The 20,619-nt window shown below is 39.1% G+C and overlaps 2 protein-coding genes across 17 annotated transcripts in view; one reads left to right on the forward strand and one right to left on the reverse strand.

The window, feature by feature from the left end:
* PBLD (phenazine biosynthesis like protein domain containing) overlaps nt 1-9,290 on the reverse strand; it is a 44,496-nt gene extending 35,206 nt beyond the window's left edge. For 3 of the 6 annotated variants that reach the window (XM_049109002.1, XM_049109000.1, XM_049109001.1), the window contains exon 1: nt 9,272-9,290. Coding sequence is in view for 3 of the 6 variants with exons in the window: in XM_049109003.1 (XP_048964960.1) it covers nt 8,951-8,995 (45 nt within the window). In the remaining 3 variants the exon portion in view is untranslated. Of the gene's footprint in view, nt 1-8,950; nt 9,089-9,271 lie in introns of those variants that run through there. The other 3 variants (XM_049109003.1, XM_025434835.3, XM_035715376.2) reach the window with 1 other exon arrangement.
* HNRNPH3 (heterogeneous nuclear ribonucleoprotein H3) lies at nt 9,080-20,540 on the forward strand. 11 transcript variants are annotated; one of them, XM_035715372.2, is made up of 10 exons: nt 9,080-9,168; nt 14,571-14,705; nt 15,234-15,372; nt 15,900-16,084; nt 16,568-16,654; nt 16,940-17,055; nt 17,824-17,959; nt 18,913-19,008; nt 19,093-19,185; nt 19,301-20,540. In XM_035715372.2, exons 2-10 carry the CDS (start codon nt 14,594-14,596, stop codon nt 19,375-19,377), a joined length of 1,041 nt encoding a protein of 346 aa, XP_035571265.1. In that variant the 5' UTR covers nt 9,080-9,168; nt 14,571-14,593; the 3' UTR covers nt 19,378-20,540. The 11 variants fall into 11 exon arrangements, with proteins under 11 accessions (XP_035571265.1, XP_025290613.1, XP_025290615.1 ...); XM_025434828.3 differs by lacking the exon at nt 9,080-9,168 and adding an exon at nt 9,356-9,474; XM_025434830.3 differs by lacking the exon at nt 9,080-9,168 and adding an exon at nt 9,374-9,580 and having other exon boundaries at nt 15,900-16,039.
* The last annotated feature ends 79 nt before the right edge of the window (nt 20,541-20,619 follow it).

The following is a 20,619-nucleotide window of genomic DNA, read 5'->3' on the forward strand; positions in this document are numbered from 1 at the left end:
ACTTACAAATGCATGCTTACATTCAATCCCAGGTTTTGGTACCAATCAAATAAATGCATGCTTTCAAGAAATATACATATATTCTTTATATATAGTCATATATATGATATATAGGTAATATGCAAATTCATATACAGACATAAAATATGTAGTTAACACAAAAGAAAGCAGTAATGGTGGAGCAGAGAAACAAAAAGACATATGAAGAAAATAAATAGGAAATGGCAGAATTAAACCCTACTTAATCAGTAGTTATATCAAATGTAAATGGAATATACTCTCTAATCAAAAGGCAGAGATCTAGGGATCTCTGGGTGGCTCAGCGGTTTAGCGCCACCTTCGGCCCAGGGTGTGATCCTGGAGTCCTGGGATCAAGTCCCACATCAGGCTCCCTGTATGGAGCCTGCTTCTCCCTCTGCCTGTGTCTCTGCCTCTCTCTTTGTGTCTCTCATGAATAAATAAATAAAATCTTAAAAAAAAAAAAAAGGCAGGGATCAGCAAAATTGTTTTTAATGATCTAACTATGCATAATGGAGCTGAAGTGACCATACTAATATTAGACAAAACAGACATTAAAGACAAAAGTTGTTATTAGAGACAAAGCGAGACATTTTATAATGATAAAAGGATCAATTCATTAGGAATATATAATAATTATAAACATATATGCACCTAACAACAAAACCCCAAAACACCTGAAGCAAAAACTGGCAGAATTGGAGGAATAGATAACTTAGTAATAATAGTTGGAGATTTCAAGCCTACTTTCAGTAACAGAACAACTAGACTGAAGATCAGGAAAGAAGACTTTAATAAAACTATAAACCAACTAGACCTAACAGACATCTATACAGCATCTCCCAACAACAGTGAACAACACATTTTTCTCAAATACACATGGAACATTCTCCAAAATAGATTATATGTTAGATCATAAAACAAGTCTCTGTTTGGGATGCCTGGGTGGCTTAGTGGTTGGACCTCTGCCTTTGGCTCAGGTCATGATCCCAGGGTGCTCATATCATGACCCGTATCCCTGCTCAGTGAGAAGCCTGCTTCTTTCCCCCCTGTCCCTATCCCCCTGCTTGTGCTCTCTTGCTCTGCACTCTATCTCAAATAAATAAGTAAAATCTTTTTTTTAAAAAAAAGGTAATATTAGATTATAACTCAAAGTATAAAATTAATATCCAATAATCTGTACAGACATGAAAACAGGAAGGAAGGAAGGAAGGAAGGAAGGAAGGAAGGAAGGAAGGCTAAATTTCTTTTATAGAAAAATCCAAATAATTTATCTATCTACTCTCCCTTCCAGGAGATGAACTTATATGCCCCTGCCCCCTTGAGTGTGGGTTGCCTTCAGTGACTTGTTTCCAAAGAGTAGAACATAGGAAGAGAATTTTAAAAAGTAACAGTGAAACTTGTTAACCTGGCAGAAACCTGGCAAATACTTCAGCCAGGTGGTCAAAGCTAAGGTGATCTGTGATAAGTCATGTTGATAATATGTACTCTCGACACTGTAAGGATAATGGCACTTTACCTCTGTGATCATCTTCCCAAGAACCCATAACCCCTGTATAATCATGAGAAAAACATCAGAAAAATCCCAGTTGAAAGATACTCTACAGGGACACCTGGGTGGTTCAGTGGTTGAGTGTCTGCCTTCAGCTCAGGGTGTGATCCTGGGGTCCTGGGAGCAAGTCCCTCATCAGGCTCTCCTCGAGGAGCCTGCTTCTCCCTATGCCTATGTCTCTACCTTTCTTTCTTTCTTTCTTTCTTTTTTTTTTTTAATGTCTCTGCCTTTCTCTGCGTCTCTCATGAATAAATAAAATCTTAAAAAAAAAAAAAGACAAAAAAAGAAAAAGATATTCTACAAAATACATGACCAGCAGATAGTAAGGAGACATAATGACTAATATAAGGTAGTATCCTGGATAGGATCCTGGGAAAAAGGACATTAATTTATTTATTTTTATTTATTTATCTTTATTTATTTTTTTATTCTCCAACTTTTAGCTCAGGAGTTATCTCCTTCAGAAATCTTTCTCTGAAAAAAAAAAAAAAAAGAAAGAAACAAAAGAAATCTTTCTCTGAAGCCCCAGGTTGTGTTGTTTTTACTCTATGCTCCTCAATCATTCTATGCTTATCTTATTTGAATACTTGCTATAGTTAATATTTTTATTTAATGGAATGTACCTATATGCTTCTGAAATGCAAGGACAGCTTCACTTTATGTACTTTATCTTTTGTGGACTAAAACATATATACTGACCTACCAAGAATTCAGTAATGCCCTCAATTTCTATTTTATTTACAGCAACTGTATCTGCCAATATTAGAAAAGTAGCAGTACCTTATATGTAACATATTCTGTCCAGAGGTGACACTTGGTATTCATAGGAGTTCACAGATTACTCTGAAATAATTTGCTGCCTCCCAACACAGTGCTTAGGACACCATACTTAATTTAAAAATTCTATTAAATTCACTGTTGAGGAGGATCCCTGGGTGGCTCAGCAGTTTAGCACCTGCCTTGGCCGAGGGCATGATCCTGGAGCCCCAGGATCGAGTCCCGCGTCAGGCTCCCGGCATGGAGCCTGCTTCTCCCTCCTCTTGTGTCTCTGCCTCTCTCTCTCTCTATGTCTATCATAAATAAATGAAAAAAATAAATCTTTAAAAATAAATAAATAAGGGGATCCCTGGGTGGCTCAGCGGTTTAGCACCTGCCTCTGGCCCAGGGTGTGATCTTGGAGTCCCAGGATCGAGTCCCACATTGGGCTCCCTGCATGGAGCCTGCTTCTCCCTCTGCCTGTGTCTCTGCCTGTCTCTCTGTATGTCTCTCATGAATAAATAAATAAAATCTCTTTTAAATAAATAAATACATAAATTAATTAATTAATTAATTAATTCACTGTTGAGGGCAGCCTGGGTGGCTCAGTGGTTTAGCCCCGCCTTCAGCCCAGGGCATGATCCTGGAGACCTGGGATCGAGTCCCACGTTGGGCTCCCTGCTTCCCCCTCTGCCTATGTCTCTACCTCTGTCTCTGTTTCTCATGAATAAATAAAATCTTTTTAAAAAATTCACTGCTGAAATGAATTTATCAAGAATGAGCCATATTTACTAACAATGACATAACAAACACATGAAAGAGGATGGGACTAGCATTATTTCAACTACTAATCTCTATCCTATATAACAATCTAACCACTTATTTTAGAGATTATGAAACTGAGGTTCAGAAAAGCTAAATGCCTCAGAATCAAGCAGCTAATAGTGAAGTGCTGAAGCTGGGATTGGAACCAAGGCCTGTCTGGCTCCTTGATTATAAAAATAATTCTAAGTTTTGCCATTGATTTTCCTTGTAAACTCTAAAGCATTAATTTATATCTTGGTTCTTCTATTTCTTGGTCTATTTCTTGGTCCAAAGTAATAACTTTGCTAGATTGTACTGCAAATTAGTTACTTATGGGGGTGTCTGGGTGGCTCAGACAGCTAAGCATCTGACTTTTGATCTCAGCTCAGGTTTCCATTTCAGGGTCATGAGTTCAAGCCCCGTATTAGGCTCTACACTAGGCATGAAGCCTACTTAAAAAAAAAAAAAAAAAGAATTAGTTCCTTAAAGTGCTCTACCAATATTGTTTGTACACTGAGACACAGGTGTATATATATATAATTAAAACTATATTTTCATCTGCCACTCAGAAATTTAAAATCAACAGGAAACAGTCTGTTGCTCTATTATCTGTGCTATTTCTAGTTATTAATATGCTTATGACACATTAAAAGCTGTACAATAATTTGATTTAAATTCCTAAGTAGCGGGGATCCCTGGGTGGCTCAGCGGTTTAGCACCTGCCTTTGGCCCAGGGTGTGATCCTGGAGTTCCAGGATCGAGCCCCACATCGGGCTCCCTGCATGGAGCCTGCTTCTCCCTCTGCCTGTATCTCTGTCTCTCTGTTTCTGTGTCTCTCATGAATAAATAAAACCTTTAAAAAATAAATTCCTAAGCAGCTATCTTTTGTAGCTGTTGTCCCCGTTCTTCACAACAATCCACCAGAATAGAAAGAATGTCCAATACTTCTAATTATTTTCAGGGCACCTGGGTGGCTCAGTGGTTGAGCATCTGCCTTTGGCTCAGGTCATGATCTTGGGTCCTGGGATGGAGTTCCATATCAGGCTCCCCACAGGGAGCCTGTTTCTGTCTTTGCCTCTCTCTCTGTGCGTCCCTCATGAATAAATAAATAAAATCTTTTTTAAAAAAAACTTCTTGGGGGATCCCTGGGTGGTGCAGCGGTTTAGCGCCTGCCTTTAGCCCAGGGCGCGATCCTGGAGACCCGGGATCGAATCCCACGTCAGGCTCCCGGTGCATGGGGCCTGCTTCTCCCTCTGCCTATGTCTCTGCCTCTCTCTCTCTCTCTCTCTCTCTCTGTGTGACTATCATAAATAAAAATAAAATAAAATAAAAATAAAAAAATAAAAAAAACTTCTTGGGACGCCTGGGTGGCTCCAGTGGTTGAGTGTCTGTCTTCGGCTCAGGGCGTGATACTGGACTCCCGGGATTGAGTCCCACATGGGGCTCCCTGTAAGGAGCCTGCTTCTCACTTTGCCTATGTCTCTGCCTCTCTTTCTCTGTGTCACATGAATAAATAAATATTTTTAAAAATCTTTTAAATACTTCTCATTATTTTCAAAAATTAGAGAGTGTGTTGGGTGCTTTCTTCCTTTTAAGTTCCCATCTGTTTACTTAGTATGTAATAATTAAAATTAGAAGAAACTTTTTGGTTTCCCTAGTCCCTGAATGAACACTTAGGTGGCTGAAAGAAATAAAGTATCAAGAATGTTAACTGTGTAGGGGCACCTGAGTGGCTCAGTTAAGCATCTGCCTTAGGTTGAGGTCATAAGATTGAGCCCCACATGGGGATCAATCTCCATGGCAGGTTCTCTGCCCAGCAGAGTTTGCTTCTCCCTCTTCTTCTGCCTGCCACTGCCCGTGCTTGTGTTCTCTCTTCCTCTCTGTCAAATAAATAAAATCTTTTAAAAAAAGAATGTAAACTATGTAATTAAGCCTGTTTTGAGAAATAATTTTGAGTCATGACAAGATCAGTGCTTTCTAAAGACAGATAAATACAAACAAGCATTTCACAAAACCTTAGTAAGACAGATTTAGTGTTAAAAAATAATTAAATAGTTGTTACCTTTTTTTAGCTTATTTGCTTTCCATATAGGCAATAAAATTATGGTAACCCAGTTTTTATGTTATTTTAGAATGCCAGTGGGGTAATGCAAACAACTATTTTAACTAATTTTTAGTGAATGTGCTTCTCTCTCCCAGGAGAGTGCATTTTCTTTTAATTTCTCTTTCTCTTTCTCTGGGCTCTGCATGGAATTTTCCTCTCCTCTTCATCCTGATGGTGTAATACATGATCACATGTTCGTTGTCTTGTTTTTCTCTTGGTGGTGTACTTCCATTTCCTTCTCCTTTTTCATCTTTTCTCTCATTATGGCCTCTAAGAAGATCCTCTCCAGGGTCCCTCTGATCTCTATGCTAATAGGAAAGCACTGAAGCACTGAAATGACCAAAAGGAAGACAAAGAGAAAACAAAATCCCGAAAGCAGCTGGGAGCCCTTAGTTCTAACCATCGCTATGGAAACAATTCCACAGAGATCAATCTGGAAACAATTCTGTAGGGGATCACTGGAGCAGTGGTGAACCAATCTCACCAAGACTTACAGAATTCAATTTGCAAATGGGAATACTTGATAGACCTTTTTTTTTTTTTTTTTTTTTTGAGAAAAGTAGTAAAGTAGGAAGCCAAAGAAAAATTAGATTTGTCCCTGGGGTGCCTGGTTGGCTGGCTCAGTCAATAGAACATGAGACTCTTGATCTCTGAGGTGTGGGTTCAAGCCCCACATTGGGTGTAGAGATTACTTTAAGTAAATAAATAAAAACAAAATTATTTTTAAAAATTAGGTTTGTGGGATCCCTGGGTGGCGCAGCGGTTTAGCGCCTGCCTTTGGCCCAGGGCGCGATCCTGGAGACCCGGGATCGAATCCCACGTCAGGCTCCCGGTGCATGGAGCCTGCTTCTCCCTCTGCCTCTCTCTCTCTCTCTCTCTCTGACTATCAAAAAAAAAATTTTTTTAAATTAGGTTTGCCCCAAAATTAGTGCATATTTTTTTTTAATTCAAAGTTTCCTACTTGCTGTAATAATAAAAAACTAAAAGGAATGCATGTCCTAATTTCAAGTTCTTCCTAAGCATTCACTGTGGCAAACAACAGAGTGCCTGATATAAGGGAATTGTGGCTATAACACAAAGAAAATTCGAAGTTCAGGGGTGAAAAGTCATTAGAATGATTTTAGGATTGTGGCCCATAACCATACAAATTAGTATGTGGAAAGAATGCCAAACTCAATCAGGCACTAAATATATTGTTTGAATTCAGGCAAGGGATGAAAGGGATTACAGAATTCCATCTACCAAATCAGGCTGAAAGTGATAGAACTTGAACCCAGGGAAGAACTCTATCTTAAGTGTGGAAGTTTGGAATCTTACTAATATAGCAATTTTTTTTTTAATTGGAGGAGGGGCTCAAGGTGTCAGTGACATCAGGACATCAAGTTTCAGGCCCTTTCAAAAGTCTCCAGCCAATGAACCATTAACTGCAGGTCTCCTGAGTTGGTAATGTTTGTTAGGGGAAGTAACTTCAATTTGCCTAAAATGCTTGTTCCCTTAAAGCATAGTTAAGTTATATGCAACCCAAAGAAGGTCCTGAGTGCTTTAAGATCTTAGCCCCTGGAGTAAGAACCATCTAGATTCAAATCCTAGCTTCTGTCACTAAGTGTGTGACCCTTTTTTGTTTTTTTTTTTAAATATATATATACATATCTTTTTTTTTAATTTATTTATTTATTTATTTATGATAGTCACACACAGAGAGAGAGAGGCAGAGACATAGGCAGAGGGAGAAGCAGGCTCCATGCACCGGGAGCCCGACGTGGGATTAGATCCCAGGTCTCCAGGATCGTGCCCTGGGCCAAAGGCAGGCGCTAAACCGCTGCGCCACCCAGAGATCCCCAAGTGTGTGACCTTGAGCAACTTTCTGTACTTCTCAAACTCAGGCAACTCATCTGTAAAATGGGAGCAATAATTATGCTCCTTTAGGATCTTAAGGATTCAGTGGATTGAGCACAGCACTAGCTTAAGCAAGCTCTTAATAAATGTGAACCACAATGTTTCATTATGGTTTTGTAACAAAATGTTACATTTTGTTTTTCTGTGTCTTGTAATGATGACCACACTGTCCCATCCCCCTTTCTCTAAGAGGTTGAGGGAGCCGGCTCAAGAAAAGCAATAGGGCACTATGACCTAGACAATTCTTACTGTCCCACACTTGTGTAAAGCAGGTTTGAGGGTGAATTAAACCATGACATGGAAATTTCCATTTTATGCAGGTAACTGATCTCCTGTCTCCACCCTACACATGAGATCTCATGGGGTAAAACATTATTCAAGCTTCTCCACTGCTAACGTCCCTTTACCCACCTTATCCCACCTCAAGGGCTTCCCAGTCTCTGTAATAGGTCTTTGGCTGGAAACGAAAGGTTTGCATCCTACTTTCATCCACATTTCCAACCTACAGAAACATCCCTGTGTTCAAATTCATTTTCTTTCCTCCCTTGCACTTCATAAACGGTTCCTACATTTGCACTTTAACTTGCATTGATCTCTTTAACAGAACCGCCCTGCAACCTTCCCACAGGAATTTGGCTTAAAAACAAACAAAACAAAACAAAACAAAACAAAAAAAGAAAGAACGAAAGAAAACAAAGAAAAAGGGATCCCTGGGTGTCGCAGCGGTTTGGCGCCTGCCTTTGGCCCAGGGCGCGATCCTGGAGACCCAGGATCGAATCCCACATCAGGCTCCCGGTGCATGGAGCCTGCTTCTCCCTCTGCCTGTGTCTCTGCCTCCCTCTCTCTCTCTGTGTGACTATCATAAATAAATAAAAATTTTTAAAAAATGTTTAAAAAAAAAAAAGAAAACAAAGAAAAAAAAAGCCATTCGGTGTCACTTAAGACCTTGGCGGTAGGACAACACAACCCAAAGGTGTTAGGTGTCACTTGTACGTGCAATTTTCAAGAATGCAAAGCCCTATTTAGAAAACAACTTGAACTTGTCAATCATGAGTGCCTAATTTGTCACTGAGGTTATAAAGTAGGAGAGGTGAAACTAACAAAAAACAAATGAACTCAATAGGGAGAAGAAACAGGTGGCTGCCAGAGGGGATGGGTGAAATAGATAAAGGGGATTAAGAGGTATAAGCTTCCAGTTACAAAATAAGTCACAGAGGTGAAAAGCCCAAAATAGGGAATATAGTCGGTATTATAAGGCTATATGGTGGGACGCCTGGGTGGCTCAGCGGCTGAACATTCGCCTTTGGCTCAGAGTGTGATCCTGGAGTCCCAGGATCGAGTCCCGCGTCGGGCTCCCTGCGTGGAGCCTGCCTCTCCTTCTGCCTGTGTCTCTACCTCTCTCTCCCTGGGTCTCCCATGAATAAATGGATAAAAATCTTAATTAAAAAAAAAAAAAGGCTATGGTAACAGTGACTACTTTTCCTAGTGAGCCTTGAGTATAGAATTGTGCCACCGAAAAAAGAAAAAAAAAAAAAAAAAGAATTGTGCCACCAGCGTTGTACACCTAGAAGTAATATAAACACTGTACGTTAATTACACTTCAATACAAAGTGAAGAGTTGAAAAGCAGGAGCGAGCAAACAGGAAGGCAGGCACAGGAGAAAGCGAGTAACTTTCCCTCGAGACGAGCTAGAGGGAAACCGAGAGGGGAGGAGGGCGAGGGCGGGGCCGGCGCCTAGTACCAGGAGGAGGGGCCTCGGACTAAGCCCAAATGAGAGTCTGGAGGACACTCTTGTATCTTCGCAGCGGGGAAACACTTACTTTTACTGCATAACGCAAACCTCCCAAGAAAAGCCCTCTTCGCATTTGGCCGCCGAACCACGTGGCATCCCTTCCCCGCACGTGACGCTGGGGCAAGGGTAGGTAGGGCCTCTATGGAATCTGTCCTTCGGAGAATTTCTCCGCACCGCTTCAACACACACACACACACTGGCAGAACTACCACTGCCACTTCACATCCTCCGGAGCGGGGCGGAAAGGTGGGCTCTGCGCATTTAACAGTTTTACGGTAACCCGCGTCTCTCTAATTGGACTAGCTCCGCTATTCCCCACTTCTTTCCCCCAACAAACTGGTCAACCCACCAGCGCGCACGCGCGCTTCCAGCGGCCAGCACCGAGGCGGGCTCGCCTCTCTGGTCTCGCGAGAGCGGGCCGGCAGGTCTCCGTTGCTCTCGCCCCACCCCCTCCTTCTCGCTCGCTCTCTCCCATCCCCCCAAGCCAGTCGCTCTGCTGCGCAGCTCCCTTAGCGGTTGCCGCCGCCGGAGACGGTTGAAAGAACCGTTGTGGTGAGCGCTACACGAGGCGAGCGACTTTTCCCTCTTCCACGACCGACCCCGCGGGCACCGGAGTCGGCGTTACTGTCGCCCGACAGGGTATCTGAAGTAAAAGGGGGTAGGTTGGGCTGGTGGTTTCAAGAGCTGAGTCGGGAGAAGGACGAAAGAGAGGCGGGGGGGGGGGGAGTGTGGAGGTCGCCGTTCGGAGGCGGCCACACTACGCCTCCCAGGCGATCTCCCACTTCACGGAGGGCGGCCTGCCGGGGCGGGGGGAACACTTGCTCAGGTGAAATTCGGTGGACGAAACTGAGGCCCGGAGTGGGGGGTCATCCAGCATTTCCCCTCTTTCCCTGCTGGTTTGGCCTCCGCCATCTTGGGTACGGTGGCGCGGCCACCTCGGCTTCCCGCCCTTCCCCTCTCTTACTACTTTTTGCCCCTCAGCTTCCGAAAACTGATTTAGAAGGTCGGGGGGGGAGGTCAGAGCGCCCCGGAAGGGATGAGGGTGGGGAACGAAGCGAGCAGGGAAAGGCTGGGCATTTGGGGTGGGGGGGGGGCGGTCTGGGCTGGCGGGCGCGCTCCCGATGGAAATGGCGCCGGATGGGCCTGGCCTCCCACCGCGGCCTGCCTTCCTCCGCAGTCTCGGCTGGGCTACCAGGGCTGGCGGGACTGCGAGTGACTTCTGACGCAGATTCCCAAGATGAGAGAGGCTGGAGCTGGGGGAGGAAAGCCAATGGCGACGAAGGCGCTCAACTCCCAAATCCAGGACAAAGGAGGCAGACGGCCTCCTTTGTAATTCCGCCGCCCGGTGGCGAAGGTTTTAAAGCCAAGCTTGGCTGCCGGACGGAGGGGTGTGGGGAGGGGGGGAAGGGGCGTACTCTCCTTAGCTCTCTGGTCTCTAGGGCAGCTAGATAAACGAAAAGTCTCCGGGGAGGAATAAAGGACGCTTAGCCGGCCCTTATATTCCAGATTTGGAACTTCGAAAAGAGTACGTACTTATTTTTCCAAAGGGTGTTTTTGGTTTTTCTTTTTTCTTTTTTCTTTTTTTTTTTATTCCTTCTGACGTTTATCTTAAACGTAAAGACTTTATGGGTAGTTTGTTTTGTAAGCAGTAAAAAGCGGGTGACTTGTCCTAGGAATGTGAAATGGGCCTATTTCAAATAGGTCGTCTGGGCCCAGTGAATTATGATAGAGCTTTCTGAACTTTTGGGCGGGGGTGGGTGGTTTGGCAATGGTTTTGTGTAGTTTGGCACATACTGGGTTATAATTTAAGTAGGAGTTTTACCTTTAGGAGACGGTTAAAACAATCCGTGATGGCATAAATTTGTGTAGGAATTGAGTTATTGGCTTTTCAGTATTAAATCTCCAAAGATTACACGTTGTGCAAGGAGGTTGTAGAAGTAAAATACATCCAGCATCCAGTTAGCGTTAATTTTTCTTTTGGTAGCTGAGCATGTTTTTTTATTTGGTATAGGACTGTGGTAATATTTTGACCTAGAAAATAAGCCTACTCAACAAGAAGACAAACCGAAAGCCCAGTCATATGGTAGGGTGATGATTTTTGGTCCTTAGGAGAGAACTTGGTAATTTCTACTGAATAGGATACAAAAGTGACAGGCAAGGCCTGAGAGTAACAGTTTCCAATAACAGCTGTGAATCTTTACAAGAACTCTTACCTACCGTTTTCAGCTTTAAAAAAAAAAAAAAGAAAAAACTTCTATGTTGTTGAAGATGGTCTGACTTTAGTAGTCTTTGAAAAAGCCCAGTTTCCTGTGATACAGTTCATGATAAAACTGCTTTCCTAATTGGATTACCCTAGAAACCCTTTTTTTCTGCTCTCTTTCATCTGCATCACAATCTGGAAATCCATCTTGGTTGCTAATTGCCTTTATATTTTTAATAACCGTGTTCTTATTTGGGTAAACAAGTGGCTGAGCTGCAGTAGGTGATGGTTACTTTGTTTTAGGAAAGAAACTCCTTTGTAAGTTTAGACTTCACCTCCCTTTAGGTATTATTGTCTTTTTTCTACTGAAAATTAAGGACCGAGCACATTGGGAAGGGGAAATGATGTAAATTTTTCATTTTAGTTAGACATATTACCACTTTTTGCCAGAGTTTGAAGTTCATTCTCATTTTTTAGGGCGAGTGGGTTTCCATTTATAAAGTTATTTGATGCATCACACTGTAACTTTTATGTATTAATGCTTCAGGAGATAGCATATGCCTGTGTTACAAAGAACAGACTTGACCCATTTAAAAATCATACAGTATGTGGACGTTTGTGACTGGTCTCTTTGACCTAGCATAACTTTTAGGAAATTAAAGTCTCATTCAAAACTGACTACAGTTATCTTAGTTCAACTTTTTTTTAATTGGTGCTAACACTTGGGAAGTCTTAAAGCAGAATTAAGATTAGTCATGACACTGTTGCAAAGAAAGGTTCAGATGGATTATCCTGAATAATTAATAAATTCCAGGTAGTTTCTGAGACACTTTATTAATGTATTAGAGCAGATTGTCTTTTGTATGTCTCAAGAGTTTGTTGGTTTTGTTTTGTAACTAGAATTCTAGACTCATTTTGAATTTTGAAGAAGTCTAGTGTGGCTTTAAGATGCATACTCTTATTAATACATGATACATGTTGGGTGGAGAGTCATCCTATAAAATAGTTTGTCTTTTGAATCTGATGAACTTTTCCTCAAGTTAAAATTGCCTTGTGTGGTTTTTACAGACTTAATACTTTGTTTATATAGTTCTCTTTGGTATGGACTGATTGAAAAAACTACTTTTGCTTGCTGGTGTTTCTTGGAAAGGGCTTAAGTTTTATAGTAAAGATAAGTCAATTTCCATCCTTTTTTGTTCCCCAAAGTGTCTTTACAATGAAGAAAGAAATGGGCTAAATGAGAAGAAGCATCACACATTAAGGTCTTTTCACAACAGATTAGATTGTTGTTGTTGTTTTTTTTTTTTTTTTTTTTTTTTATTTATTTATGAGAGTCACAGAGAGAGAGGGGGGGGGGGGGCAGAGACATAGGCAGAGGGAGAAGCAGGCTCCATGCACCGGGGGCCCGATGTGGGATTCGATCCCAGGTCTCCAGGATCGTGCCCTGGGCCAAAGGCAGGCGCCAAACCGCTGCGCCACCCAGGGATCCCCTTGAATCACCTTTTATGGGAAAGCCATTCTTTTTTCTTTTTTTGAAGTTGGTGTCATTTTTAAAAAGTTTTTTGGGGGGGGGGGGTGTTTTGTTTTTGCTTTAAGAAAATGGTAGATACACTCTATGTCTCAACTTTTTTGCCAAACTGATTTCAGGGTCTCTGTCTTTCAGGACTACTCTAGAACAGTATTTTTTACCTTCCTAACACATGTTCTAGTAAACCTTTCCCAAAATCCTCCTTTTTTTCCTCTATCTTGGACAAGTCCTAAGAAACTTGAAAGCTTTAAGCCTATGTTGACTTTGGAAATGACTTCTATCTTTATTTCCTTTTAAGACTCAAGATAGTTTTTCATTCTTGAAGGTTTGTGGTATATTTCAATAGTTTTACAGGATCCCTTAAAATCCAATAAGAATGGCTACCATTGAATGATTACCATACTGCAGACTTAGCATTAATAAATGATTTGAGTCTTAAAACAGTCCAGCAAGGTATGGGCACCGCTGCTATATTTTAGAGCTGAATACAGAGGTTAAGTGTGCTTAAATCAACCAGCCAGTGAGTGGCAGAATAGGGATTCAAAACCAGTTCTCTCTCAAAAATTCCTGGTATTGGTGTGCCTAAAAATTAGTTGTAAACTCTGATACAAAAATCATAGCCTTCCCACTTTGGACCTCTCTGTCTAGAGTGACTCCCAGAATTTTAAAAACCGCAAAACAAGTATCAAAGGTGATTCATATGCCAGAGGTATTTGATTAATAAACACATTTGGAAAATTTCTACCTTAGGTCATTTTAAATGCACAGATCCTAGGGAAAAAATTTTACTCTTGCAGATGTTCTCCCTGTTGGACTGATATAATTAGATGGTGTGAAATCAAATATTAGTGAACATGGTTATGCAATATCTTGAAGTGTAAAGGAATCAAGTGAACAAACTGTTTTGTTTACAGGGGAGGAGGTGGTGAGGGAAAGGTTTGAAATGCTCAGGTGAGTAGGATTCCTACAGTTGTTTAGTGGAATTTGTAAGGTCTGGTAAGTTTCTGCAGCTGAAGGACTTCTGCATTAGCCTCTTTAAACTGTTCTGGAATTCTAAAAGAAAAGATGGTTGTCTCTTGGGAAGGGAACTGGATGTGGAGGGGTTCTTTTTGGAGGGCTAGGAGGGCTTCTCATTGTACCCTAAAATACTTTTTAAATGTGAATGTATTATGTTTTGTTTTGTTTTTTTAATTTGTGTTTAAAAGTAAAGCAGTGAATTGATTTTTTTTTTTAATGTACTATCTCCTATAACTTCCCAACAGGTAGCTTCCAAAAACATTGGTACTGTTGGAAGGCATTCACTTTTGAGTGGCTTACCTCAGTTTTAAAGCTCACCCTAATTCATTTTAAAACGTTTTTGAGGAGTGTTTAGATTTAGTTAAAATAAAGTTTTTCCTCCTTCAAAAACAATTTTGATGTGTTAGAATTAAAATGCATCTAAAAAGTTAAGACTTTGATGTTAGAAAAATGACATAAACAAAGTACTCCTTGAACTTTTGACTTAGCCTCTTACTGTGAGTAGACAGTGATGCTATGTGCAGCTTTTGAATAAGTTAAGTTTTAAAGAATTTACAAAGTGATTCAATGAATAAGAAGTAAAACCTGAAAAATGTGAATGAAAATTTGAGAGACGAGGAAAAAGGCTGAAGTGGACATCAAGATGAAGTTTTCTTAAGATTCAGCATTAAATAAAACTTGGTTCTTAGAAATTTGGTACTTTCTGGTCGGAGGAGTTGGGTTTCACTCAGTTTTCCCAATCTTTTTGTCTATCCCAAAATGGAAAGTGTCATGCCTTTGAACTGTGGCATTGTCAACAAGCCACATATTTCCTGTTTTGCACCACTGAGTGGTGTTTCTTCAGTACCTGTAGCAAGAGTATATTTTGATTGACTGCTTTATGTGCTTGTTTATTTTTTATAGCATTTAAATCAAACGTTATTGAGATGGATTGGGTTATGAAACATAATGGTCCAAATGACGCTAGTGATGGGACAGTACGACTTCGTGGACTGCCATTTGGTTGCAGCAAAGAGGAAATAGTTCAGTTCTTTCAAGGTACCTCTAGTATTAGTCAAAGTTTAGTAGTATTTTAATTTTATATTTTTATTATTACTCAGTTTTTAATTTGTAAAACCCATTTTTTGGGGGGGACTTTTGAGTATGATATCTTGGTTAATGTATTAAGTTATGAAATATGCTCCACTTAAATATTCAGTATAGAATGTGTAGAATATGTAAAACCTAACTAATGTGCAATAAACTTAATTGAGAGTAATTATGTATGATGAAATGAACCATGAATTATCATATGGAGCAATAGTTAAATTTGATTCAGCTTTTTAAATGTAACATAGGTGAGCTTTTAGCATAATTTAAAAAGACACTGGTTGCAAAAAAAAATATGTAATCCAATAATATTTGAAAAAATCTTCCGCTTGTATTATGGGGTGATGGGAAACTTAAGCTTTTTTGTTTTGTTTGTTTTGTTTTGTTTAGACTTGTTTTAAATATTTGATTCAGATGGGAATGTTTCAGCCTTTAACACTGTTCCCCTTGATGGGGTTATTTGTCCTTGGGTTAAAGGGTTGGAAATCGTGCCAAATGGGATAACATTGACGATGGACTACCAGGGGAGAAGCACAGGGGAGGCCTTCGTGCAGTTTGCTTCAAAGGAGATAGCAGAAAATGCTCTGGGGAAACACAAGGAAAGAATAGGGCACAGGTGGGGATGGAGAGTTTGGGATGGTGTTAAATTTTTATTTTTGGGGGTTGTGGGTCACTATTGCTTAAATGGGGGGGTTACAATAACATTTTTCTGGGGTAGTTTAAAAGAATTGATAATTATCTAAATTTAACTTGGAAACTACAGATTTGGGTGGGGAATTAATGCTAATAGTTTGCTTAAATTAAAATTAGATTGTTTCCATTTCTCTGTAGGATGTTGTTGATAGATGCTTTTGTTTAATCAGCTATTTTTTCTAAACACCTATCATGTACTAAAGGAAACAAGCTAAAATTATATTTATATTATATGAATTGTTTTCAAGTGACTAGTTTGTCTATGTAAAACTTAAATATTAATTATTTAAGTTTGTAGGTGTAAAAAAAATGTTAATTTATGGTGTATTTAGGCAATTTAAATTGGGTTATGTGCCTAGATGTAGAAAAACTTACTGCATTTTTGCCCAATATCTTATTCATTCTAATACATTTATGCTGAAACCTATACCTTAAACCATTTTTAAATAGGTATATTGAGATCTTCAGAAGTAGCAGAAGTGAAATCAAAGGATTTTATGATCCACCAAGAAGATTGCTGGGCCAGCGACCGGGACCATATGATAGACCGATAGGAGGAAGAGGGGGTTATTATGGAGCTGGGCGTGGAAGTATGTATGACAGAATGCGACGAGGAGGTGATGGATATGATGGTGGTATGTGTATCTAATGAACAAAGGTTCTGTTGTCATTTTCTTAATATTCCTGACACTTTGTCAAGAAATACAGAAATGGCAGTAATTTCAGTACCTACTGGGTTTTAAAACCTGTTCATGAAAATACGGATTCCCGTGGCCAGCTATGGGACTTGATTGATGCACATATTGGCACCTAGATAAGTTTATACAGAAATTAGAATGAAGATATTGGCATATTTTGACACTATTTGTTTGACATCAGGGTGAGAGTTAATTTTAATGTCTAAATGCGTCCTTTTGAGATTTTTTATTTCCACTGAATGTTACTAACTGCTTTCTTTTTCCACATGCACTAAGTTGGGAGTTGTAAACTTGTAATAATATAACCATACTGCTTACCACAAAATGATTTTATAAACTGGATTATGAAATTTTTTTTTACTGGATTATGAAATTTATCTCTTGAAAGTATATTCATGTATTTCTCATTAAATTATGCAGGTTATGGAGGTTTTGATGACTATGGTGGCTATAATAATTATGGCTATGGAAACGATGGCTTTGATGACAGAATGAGAGATGGAAGAGGTAAATTAAGTCATACTCAGGTGTATGTTAGTATTTTACAGTCATTTAGTGGTAATAATAGGTGAGGTGACTTGATTGAAATAATCAACTTGAGCATATTTTAGTGCATACGTATGTGGGGCTTTATACAGATGTATATGTACAGGTAAACATTGATGTGAGTCCATGTTTAGAACAACTGTACGGATTTATTGACTGTCAGAATATAGGGGAAAAGGTTTTGTTGAAACGCTTTACTACGTGTATCAATAGTTTCTATAATCTTTGGAAATTTTATTCTCTTAGGTATGGGAGGACATGGCTATGGTGGAGCTGGTGATGCAAGTTCAGGTTTTCATGGTGGACATTTTGTACATATGAGAGGATTACCTTTTCGTGCAACTGAAAATGACATTGCTAATGTGAGTGATTTTAGTAATTTATTACTGACTTTGTATTTTATCCTGGTATCTAATTTTGAAGCATTCTTAATGTTCTCATCTTTTTCTTTATAGTTTAATATCAAAATCCTTTTCATAAGAAAATAAAGTCATGAGGTTTAGTTGTTCAGCTTTGTAGCCACGGCATGATTAGAAACAGAAGGTGTTAAAAATAATGGGTGTAGATGCTCATTTGAAACTGGTTGGTTTCGTATCTGCAGACTTCAGCCCATGTGCATCTAGTCACACCCATTGATTTACCTGTTGAGTAGTTGTAGTAGAGATCCACTGGTCTCCAAAGCCAAGACTGTTTACTATTTAGCTCTAAAAGAAACTAAGCTATAGATCTTACCGGGAACTGATTGGTCTAAGTTCCAGGTACCTTTTAGGATTGCTTCATTCTGGTTAACTTGTGATTAGAACTAAGTGATCTATTTTGGGAGCTATCCATATACAGTTTGTCAGTTTGTCAAATTCCATTGGTCCTGAATCATAGCACTTTAATTCTCTGCACATGTTTCTAAGGCTCTGGTGACCTATTTATCCTTTAAACAGTTTTGAAATTTCTTTCTTGGAAGTGAAGAAAGTGTGTATAAGCTTATATTCCCAGAACCTTTGTAGTTGATTTGTTAGCCTTGTAATACAAGGCAGTAGAGAGGTTGGTTATTGAACTTATTTTCAATAATCTAAGTAGAATGAATAAGAAACAAGTTGTAAATAGAAAATTAATAAGTGCTTTCTTTTATTTAGTTCTTCTCACCACTAAATCCAATACGAGTGCATATTGATATTGGAGCTGATGGCAGAGCAACAGGAGAAGCAGATGTAGAATTTGTGACACATGAAGATGCTGTAGCTGCCATGTCTAAAGATAAGAATAACATGCGTAAGTGGTATCCATGGCTTGCTATTTCATTTCTTAGTGTGAGCTTGCTTATAAAATAACTAGTTTGTAATTCCTCAAATGTAAGATGTTACAGGATCTAAGTAACTCTTGGCAGTCACTGGGATCTGAAACCATATGGCCTTTAAGAAGTTCAGACTTTGGGATCCCTGGGTGGCACAGCGGTTTGGCACCTGCCTTTGGCCCAGGGCACGATCCTGGAGACCCGGGATCGAGTCCCACGTCGGGCTCCCGGTGCATGGAGCCTGCTTCTCCCTCTGCCTCTCTCTCTCTGACTATCATAAATAAATAAAAATTAAAAAAAAAAAAAGTTCAGACTTTAATGGCTTTCTAGGGGGCTTTTATTGAAGGGATAATTCAGACTCCATTCTTAACCAGTTATCTGAGCTTAAGTTATTAAAGAGGGAAAATAGGTATTACTTGGTACTTGCCTGAGTTCCTGTGCCATTTGCAAATTTACCACTCTTGAACCCATCTGTTATTTCTGCATGTCATCAAATACATTTCAAACCATTAAATTTTTCCCTGACCAATGCTTCCTAAATCTGGTGACAAAAAAAATCACTTTGTACTCAGTAAAAAATAAGTTTTCGTGGACGTTATTTTCATGATTCTAATTCACTTTTTTGGGCATGGAATGTATTTTTAAGAAGCACGCTAATTGGTTCTGAAATAATGAATCAGCCCTTTTTGTAGATAAGGAAAGCAAAGACCCCAACCACTTTTTTACTTGTTCAAGATTGTACAGTTTGAACAAAACTTGGTAGTTTAGGTTTTAGCCCTATCTGGCATTCATTTTTATTACTGATTTAGGAAGTCTCCATAAACATAATTTCAGATTAATTTTAGCATTAATATTAGCTAATTATCTTTTATGCTTTTATTGATAAATTTGATCCATCATTCCTTCCCTTTTACTATTTTTTATCTTCAAGAACATCGGTACATTGAACTCTTCTTGAATTCTACTCCTGGAGGTGGCTCTGGAATGGGAGGTTCTGGAATGGGCGGCTATGGCAGAGATGGAATGGGTAGGTAAAATTTTTAAATGAGTAGAATTATACACTTAGCAATCAGTCTCAACCTTTTTTTTTTTTTTTCCCCCCTTTTTAAAGATAATCAGGGAGGTTATGGATCTGTTGGAAGAATGGGAATGGGTAACAATTACAGTGGAGGATATGGTACTCCTGATGGCTTGGGTGGTTATGGTAAGTGTCTTTGGTTACTGTGGTTTGATTGATTAGCCCCATGTGTGTAGACATATTCAATGAAGTATGTGCTGCTATCTCCTGGTAAAACAGTTCTTGACTTTTTCTTTTTAAGGCCGTGGTGGTGGAGGCAGTGGCGGTTACTATGGGCAAGGTGGCATGAGTGGAGGTGGATGGCGTGGCATGTATTAAAGCATAACCACCAAGATAAAAGTCCTGACAACAGCGTCTGGTCTACTAGACTTTCTTACAGATTTAATTTCTTTTGTATTTTAAGAACTTTATAATGACTGAAGGAATGTGTTTTCAAAATATTATTTGGTAAAGCAACAGATTGTGATGGGAAAATCTGTTTTCTGTAGGTTTTATTTGTTGCATACTTTGACTTAAAAATAAATTTTTATATTCAAACCACTGATGTTGATACTTTTTATATACTAGTTACTCCTTAAGGATGTGCTGCTTTCATAAGATTTGGGTTGATGTATTTTACTATTAGCTCTACAAGAAGTAGTATAGTGTAATTTTAGAGGACAATGGTTCACGTTTGCATAAACTACAAGTCTTATTAATAAGCAGACATCTGAAATAGAACTTGGAAAATAGTGTAACTTTTTTCTTTTCTCCTGGACAATACTGTAAATATAAATCCTAAAGATGAGTAGGTGTTTTCAGGAGTATAAATTCAGCTAATTTCTACATTCTTTTTCAAATGTCATTTATCAGGCATAGCTCTGAAATGTTGAAGATCTTAAGAGGTATCTGGATTTCTGAATATTCATAATTGTGTTACTGGGGATGAGAATATTGGAAGTTTAAATTCTAGCCCTAGATTTTAGAATAAAATTCACTCAGCACTTGATTGAAGTACCAAAAAATGTTTCCAAAAAAGTGATAGTTGTAAGTTATCTCAAAATGTCTTAGACTAGGTTAAGGTTCTCAGTGACATGAGAATTCACTACAAAAGTATTTACTATGGAGTATAATTCTCTCAGCTGTATTTTCAGTTTTCCTACCCAATAAAGCATATTGTTTTTTAATAACTGTGTAAATGACTAAACAAATGTAAGAGACAAGTCCATGTGATAGTTTTAATTAAAATGAGTCCTGGAAGTTGGATTTTGCATTTGATATCTGTTTGGAGTTTTAGAGCCACTGTGTTAAAAAAAAAAAAAATACTATATGTAGCAAGGAAAAGGTGCTTTTTACTTTTAATCCCTTTAATCAATATGGCTTTTTTCCAAATTGGCTAATGGATCAAAATGAAACCTGTCAATGTGAATTCAGTTATTGACCTTGTTACTTGTTTTTGCTAGAAATGTTATTAATGTAATAAATATCAACGTGGGAGATAATATCTGTCCTAGAATGTTTTTTGTCGGTTACTGATTATAAATCCAATTGGTAGGAGATACTCAAGTGACTATCAGACAA

The sequence above is a fragment of the Canis lupus genome, chromosome 4, assembly GCF_003254725.2.
Source record: "Canis lupus dingo isolate Sandy chromosome 4, ASM325472v2, whole genome shotgun sequence".
Lineage (NCBI taxonomy): Eukaryota > Metazoa > Chordata > Mammalia > Carnivora > Canidae > Canis > Canis lupus.